We start from the raw sequence: 7112 nt of genomic DNA on the forward strand, positions 1-7112 counted from the left end.
CGGCGGGTTGAGAATAAGGGCACTGCATTGGGACTGGCCATCAATGTTTATAAAAGGGTCCTGACGCAAAAAAAGTTGGAAACCGCTGCTGGCATTGCACATGCACCTCTTATGAAAAGGAGCAGCCAACAGTGTCAGCAGCACCTGCAGGCAGTAGCTGCTCACCTGCTGCCAGTGGCATCTGCAGGAGCTCCCTGCTTACCGCTGCTGCACTTCTGCTGCCATCAGCACCACTGTGGGCACGCATCATTCATGACTGCTAGAGGCCGCTTAGCCAGGATGGTGCTTAGCAGGTGTTGCCTTGTCAGCTCAAAGGATTACTGCTCTATGCTCAACTTTCCTTAGCAAACATACCCCCAAAGGCAGGCATCAGTTTCATGAGGATGTGGTGGGCAGTCAAGAGCTGTCAGGAAGATTTTTGTTCCTTTTCTGGTGCAGTAAAAAGTATTCTGAGTTTGTGAACCAGCCTTAACAAGACTGATATTGGCTTAATGATGAGTGAAAAAAATTCAATACTTTTTATTTGCCATATTTTTGAGCATTGACAGTAGCCTGTGGGCATGCTTTCATGTTTTCCGCCATGACTCTGAGGGCTTGGAACTGTTTACTGTAGGAAAGCCAAGAGCCTCTTGTAGCTTTCTTTTCCGCCTGTAGGAACTCAGATAAAATGAGACCCTTGACAAAAAACAAAAGAGAGCATCAGTGGAAGGCCTTTTTTTCAAACAGCAGTAGCCTCTAAGTAGACATAAGTTTTGGATGCCTGGAAATGCTTTTTTGCATAGGCTAAGATACGGAGCCCTTGAGTAGGTAGGGATGAGATGCATCTTTAGACTTTAAGTCCCAGTCTATAATAACTTTGAGGCACTTGCATTCTGCACCATGGCGCCAGCTGGCTTAACCAGAAGATGCTACGTTCGCTCTCCAATTTACACAACTGTTGGAAAGATTCATATCAGCATTGTCCTCTGGGGATAAGTACAGAGAGAGAAGGCTGCTGAAACTGCTCCTGTGGAGCATGTGAGAACTAAACAGTCGTTTCTGTATTCAGAAAAGTGAAATGAAAACAGGTCACTCCAGTTTGTCTTGGTTGTTGAAATGTAAAGTAAGGCTTCAGTGGCACTTCTCAGAAAGAACTTAACAGTTACCTAGTACCTGTAAACTGCTGCAGATTACAAATGCCTGTACCACATACATATAACACATCAAAAGTGACATGTCCTTTCAGTGCTGCATCCTGTTGGACAGTAGGGAGGTCTAGATGCAGATACTGAAAGAATAAATCTGCCTCTAGGGGAAATTTCCTCCTAAATCCCATAAGCTAACATTGATTTATGCCCAGAAATTTGAGGGTTCTAAGTTTTTTTTCAATCCTGATTAGGTTTCACCATTGCATATGAGAGAGAGGTTAGATTTGTGCATGCCACAAACATCTTTGCCTCCAGCATCTAGTGGCACTGAATTCATAAGATTATCTTTCAGTTTAACATTAATACAAAGTAACTAATCTGTAAAGGTTTGGAAATGTCTATAAAAGAAACAAAAGATATATTTAAGCTTACCAAATAATGTGATTTTAATGTGCAATGATTCCTTCTCTAATACAGGGTGACCGGAGAAGAGGTGTTTGGAATTACTGTGCCTCTTATTACCAGTACCACTGGGGATAAACTGGGAAAGTCTGCTGGCAATGCAGTTTGGCTGAATAGAGACAGGACCTCTCCGTTTGAGCTGTATCAGTTTTTTGTCAGACAGCAAGATCGCATTGTTGGAAGGCAAGTAGTTTCTTAAAACTATTTTTTTTTACAAAACTTGTAAACTATGTCTGCCTGTAATAGTTTCACCAATAAGTAGCTTTGTTTTCCACAGACGCACACAATATGAGATCGTGCAATAAGCTGGATTTCCAGTTATCACTAGCCAGTTAGTTCTTCCCCTTTTCATTTAAATGTCAGTTAATTAAATTTGGCAAATTTCACAAACAGGTGTGTGTAAACCTCACTTACACATACCAGGAGACAGATCACAAGTTAGCAGGTGTGTGAACAAATGTAAAAATAAAACAAATGCATTCTGGTTTTATTTTGATTAATATGATCTTTTTGTAAGTGTTTTAAGGAATGTGTGGCTATTACTATGGCACGTTTGGCAGAAGGACACTTCTGAGCATGCCCCTCACACCTGTTCCAAACTTCAGAATGCAGCAGTAAATCCATGTGGGGAATGCCTGCTGAGCAGTTTCAATACCATGTTTCTAAATTTGGCACATGACTGGGAGCAGATGGGCAAAATGCACTCCAAAGCAGTGGTTTTCAACCTCTGGTCTACAGACCCCTGAGGGGTCCACAGGCTGTGTCTAAGGGGTCTGTGAAAGATTAAAATGATCAATCAGAATTATGTGAATACCCACACTTACCATTCAAAGGAGTCTGTACCTCCATTTGAAATTTTTTAGGGGTCCACAAATGAAAAAAGGTTGAAAACCACGGCTTCAGAGCATCCCTTCCTGAGCAGTAAGTAGCATGGACCTAGTACTTGATTTAGTACCGAACCTTATGGTATTCAAGAACCTTTGCTGTGAAGAAAGAAGAGACTACCATTTTTTTCTGAATTGTGAAGGATCCCAGTGAGTCAAGTTCCAACTACAGCACAAGTTTCATATTCTGGGATGGTTCACAGAATATGGTTTGATGCAACATAAAATTGCTGGTAGATTTAATGTTAAGATCGTTCACCAGCAAAGCCCCTAGAAATAGTGCATGCCGTCAAACAAAGTTTAAGATAATGTTACATCAAGAGACCAGAAATTTAATTTCTGCACTTGTTTTCCAAATACCAAAGCTCTCAGGAGAGGACTCCACTCCAGCAATAATAGAGTAAAATAAAAATATACTTTAATTGTTTTTATTTCTACGCTCAAATTAGAGAGATTATAATTTATTCATGGGTCAGTTTCCAGTTGCTAGCTAAGATCAAGCAATTAAGCAAAGGAAGGGCTTAAGAACAATTGAATCAGAAGAGTTTACAGCTGTTGTTCAAGTTAGCAATTGTATTCACATCCAAGCTGAATTTTTAGTATTCTCAAAAAAGCAGTATTTGATACTCACAAGGAATATTTGAGTGAGTAGAAGCAACTGCAGTATTTGCTTCAGTGAAAATCTGTGTTCACCTTAGCATAGTTCAAGTTCCATCTCAGAAAACATACGCTCTGCCTCTGAGAAGTACTATTCTTTTTCACTAAAGTGCACCATATTAAAATTAAAACTTAACTAACATAAAACATTTGTGTTGGATATTAGAAACCTGGGATTCTGTAAACTTTGGCCACCTGAGTGGATGAACCATAGTATCTACCATAACAAACAAATCTAAGAACTTAGGTCTGTTTGCTGCCCTTCACCTTGAAAGGTTCATGGGTGTTAAAAGGATTCAGTTGGGTATAGGTATGGCTTTTTTTTGAGAATAGCTCCACAATGATGGAGCAATAATTACCACTAAACCTCAGAAATATTTGGAGACCACTGAAAGCATTTGGATATGGGTGTCCAAACTTCTTTGGTCTGCTATTTCATTGATAGAACAGTTTTGCAAACCAGATTATCAGTGCTCAGGTAGCTTCTGCCAGTCATCATTACTATAACACCTTTCAGGAAGTAGAACACACAAATATTTCTACTATTAAAAAAATGGGCTTAATAAAACTTCAGGCCTTTATATCAAAGATACAAAAGTGACACTTTATTCTTCTGCAACGCACTAGTAAATTGTTATTTACAAGAAATTATCTGGTATTTTGGTAGCTGTTTCTTGTATTGAAATATGCCCTTGAATTAATCTTGTTTATCCTACTGTGTCTTTTTTTCTCAAATGGGGTACAGTATGGTATAGTCCTGTGCTCTACTGCTGGGCACTGTCCACTGAGAACTATTCCTATCTAGGAATAGCAATCTACATACATATGTTATACTTACGTTACACTATACTGGATAAATTTGATTTATTCTTATAGAACAAATACAGAAACTTCATTATTATGTAAATGCAATTGTAAATGTCTTAACTAAAGTAGCTCATGTAGTTGAAAAGTTAGAAATGAATTACTTACTTTTTTTAAAATAGAAAAAGTGTCTCAGTAGCATTATTTAGCATAAATTATAAAGAATTTTTGAAGCCTGTACACATGAGGAAAGACCAAAATAAGCCACTGATGATGCTTTTAGTCTTAGCTATACAGGCAGAAATAAAGAACTATTTGAAATTGTTGAACCATTTGAATCAGTATTGATTTAAATAAATCACAAAACATGTTAACACAGGGCATTATATTTTTATGACAGAATGAAAGCAAATTAAATATATCAATTGTTATAAAAATAAAATAATTCTTGCTCTGCACCAGGGTGGATTTAATTTAAATAACCATTTAAATCACTGGTCAGGAAGCCTCGATTTAATCACTGTTTTCTACAAAAAAAGTGCATTCTTGTTGTTTGCTATCCCCTATTCATTTAACTTCCTGACACTTTGTACTTTTATTAGAGAGATACAAGGGCTTGATTCTGTACATAAACTTGTGAAGAGACAATAGGGCTGATGGGTAGGTATTCAGGTCTGTTATCTCGCATCATATACTGCTGTTGAGGATATTATCTCTGGAGACAAAAATCCACAGTTTGAGAACTGAAACTTATGCATCACAGAGATGCTTAATGGGCTCTTCCAGACTGAGCATTAAGTCCCATTGGGTAGAGCGGTTTTCTTTAATCTTTACTAATTTATAGAAGAGCCTCTGGGAACCCTGTAAGATTGGGCCCCTAACATAGTCCATGGGCTGTTGTGACCTATTTATAAACTTCTAAAAAGGTTACACGAATATCTTGTCTTATAGTATAAAACTAGAAGCTATAATCCCTATTACATTATGATATCTTTGAGCTTTAACATATCTTAAATTAAAAATATATGTAATTTATTTTTGTAAAAAAAACTTAAATACAATTAAATCAAAGTCTGATTTAAATTTAAAAAATCTGATTTTTTTTTGTTTGTTTTTAAATCACTGATTTTTATCCACCCTGCTCTGCACTTAGGTACCTGAAACTCTTCACTTTCCTTCCTCTTGCGGAGATTGATCATACCATGGAAATGCATGCTAAGGAACCTGAAAAGTGGGGTCCGCAGAAACGACTTGCTGCAGAAGTAACTAAACTGGTTCATGGCCAAGAAGGTCTGGAATCTGCTAAAAGGTAAAGCAGAAAAAGGTACTGTGTAGTTAGCTTGTACTCAGCTGTGTTTTGGGGACAATGCAGAAGACATATATTACATATGCAGGCTTCGAAGTAACATTGACATGACATAGGAGGGTAGAACCTTGTTTATAGAAAGGTGTACAGTGGAGTGTAATGATGCTTCAGTGTGCTTGTCTACTTTTGAGGCATCCATTCCTAATAGGTGCTGGGGCGGGAGAATCATGTGTATTTGGGTGAAACACTTATCTAGTCATAGAAACAATAAAACCCTGTTTTTATTAACAGTAGCTTCACTTTTCTTTTCAGGTGTACTAAAGCACTGTATCACAACAATTTGGAGTCTTTGGAGACCATGTCTGAACAAGAATTACAGGAACTATTCAGAGAGGCTCCGTTTGCTGAATTGCTGCTTGAACCTGGAATGACTGTGCTTGACTTATGTCGCAAAGCAAAAGCTATTCCAGATGGACCTCGTGGGTATGAAACAATTTGTATTTTTAGTAATAACTTTTTTACGTGGGTTGCAGTTCTGTAGTTCCAGATACTTGTTCTAAGATAAGGGTCTGCTTTGTTTGCTTATTCCAGTCCACGAAACATAATTATAGACATCAGAAGAGCCAAGTAGCCATTTGAAATTAGTTAGCAAGGTAATCTCTTATAGTGGTTAAAAAAAGAGGGATGGTATAACTCATTGAATCAATTTTTATGTGAAGTAATATGATAGATCTCAGCTACTTACCCAATTCTGACCTATACTGACAAAGTATTTTTTTCATGCTAAGTCTGAGTTATAGAGTATATTCCTCATTGCTATGTCTGTGTTCTGCTTTTGCAGAGGAACCTCCAAAAGTTTACTTAAGTCCTTCTAAATTAATAATAAAGAATCTAAACACCCTACAAAATGAAAAGAACTATCAAGAAACTTGATTCGCCAAGCCAAAATATTGAAGTAGTTTAGCAAAGTTATTGCTGGCTCAGTGCAACAGGGAAAGGTATTTTGTAGTGTAGGTCATAAATGTTAATAGGGAAAGTTCTCTTCCCTTCTGCACCTCAAAAAAGATCATTGTGTCAGCATTGGGGGGTGATGTCTGTCTGTCACTGCAGACCTTGACTGATTTTAAACAGATGACCTAGAAGTTTTATTTCATTATGAGACCATTCAAGTTTCCTTAATCAAAATTTATGCAATAACAAGCATTTTTAACTGAACCTTGAGGTTTAGTAGGAACAACCAGTTTCATCTTGCAATGCTTATTTGTTTCAAGGTACCAGATGATTACAAGTGGTGGAGTTTCTATAAACTATATTCAAGAAACTAATGCTGAAGCTGTTCTAGTTGTTGGGCAGCATATCCTGAAGAGTGGAATATCTCTACTGAAGATTGGAAAGAAAAACTTCTACATAATAAAATGGCTTCAGTTCTGACCAAAAGGAATACTTCATTAAAATATAAGATGCACCTTTTTACTAAATTGTTTGAAGACTGTATCTCAAGTCATCGTCTGTATTCTACGTATTGCATAATATACAGGTACAGTGTGATAGTGTAGTATATTATCTCTCACAATGTGAGAACCTACTTAGTTATCTCAGATGATTCAAATAAAAATTTTTGAAAATAGATTTGCATGTTTATTTTAGTTTTGATGGTGAATAACAGCCATATAAAAGACACTTCTAACAAAATACTATTCCATACCTCTATTCCCTTTGTAGATGAAGCTTCATTCACTTATTCAGACCCCCAAAGCCACATGTACTATAACATGCTGTTGAAGTCTCAGGCTAAGCAAAGATTGCCAAATGAGGTGGATCAGCTGTACCAGGATGTGTCCTGGTGCAGCCAACCCTCTTCCTTAGGCAAAA

General features: G+C 37.3%; 1 protein-coding gene across 1 annotated transcript in view; it reads left to right on the forward strand.

The window, feature by feature from the left end:
• Window positions 1-6869, forward strand: part of YARS2 (tyrosyl-tRNA synthetase 2) — a 13282-nt gene extending 6413 nt beyond the window's left edge. The window contains exons 3-6 of the mRNA XM_019515456.1: window positions 1605-1772; window positions 5088-5243; window positions 5553-5723; window positions 6512-6869. Coding sequence (XP_019371001.1) covers window positions 1605-1772; window positions 5088-5243; window positions 5553-5723; window positions 6512-6671 — 655 coding nt within the window. The 3' untranslated portion in view covers window positions 6672-6869. The remainder of the gene's footprint in view (window positions 1-1604; window positions 1773-5087; window positions 5244-5552; window positions 5724-6511) is intronic.
• Window positions 6870-7112: the final 243 nt, after the last annotated feature.

This window comes from Gavialis gangeticus, unplaced genomic scaffold (genome assembly GCF_001723915.1).
Source record: "Gavialis gangeticus isolate Ggan-Ray unplaced genomic scaffold, GavGan_comp1, whole genome shotgun sequence".
Lineage (NCBI taxonomy): Eukaryota > Metazoa > Chordata > Crocodylia > Gavialidae > Gavialis > Gavialis gangeticus.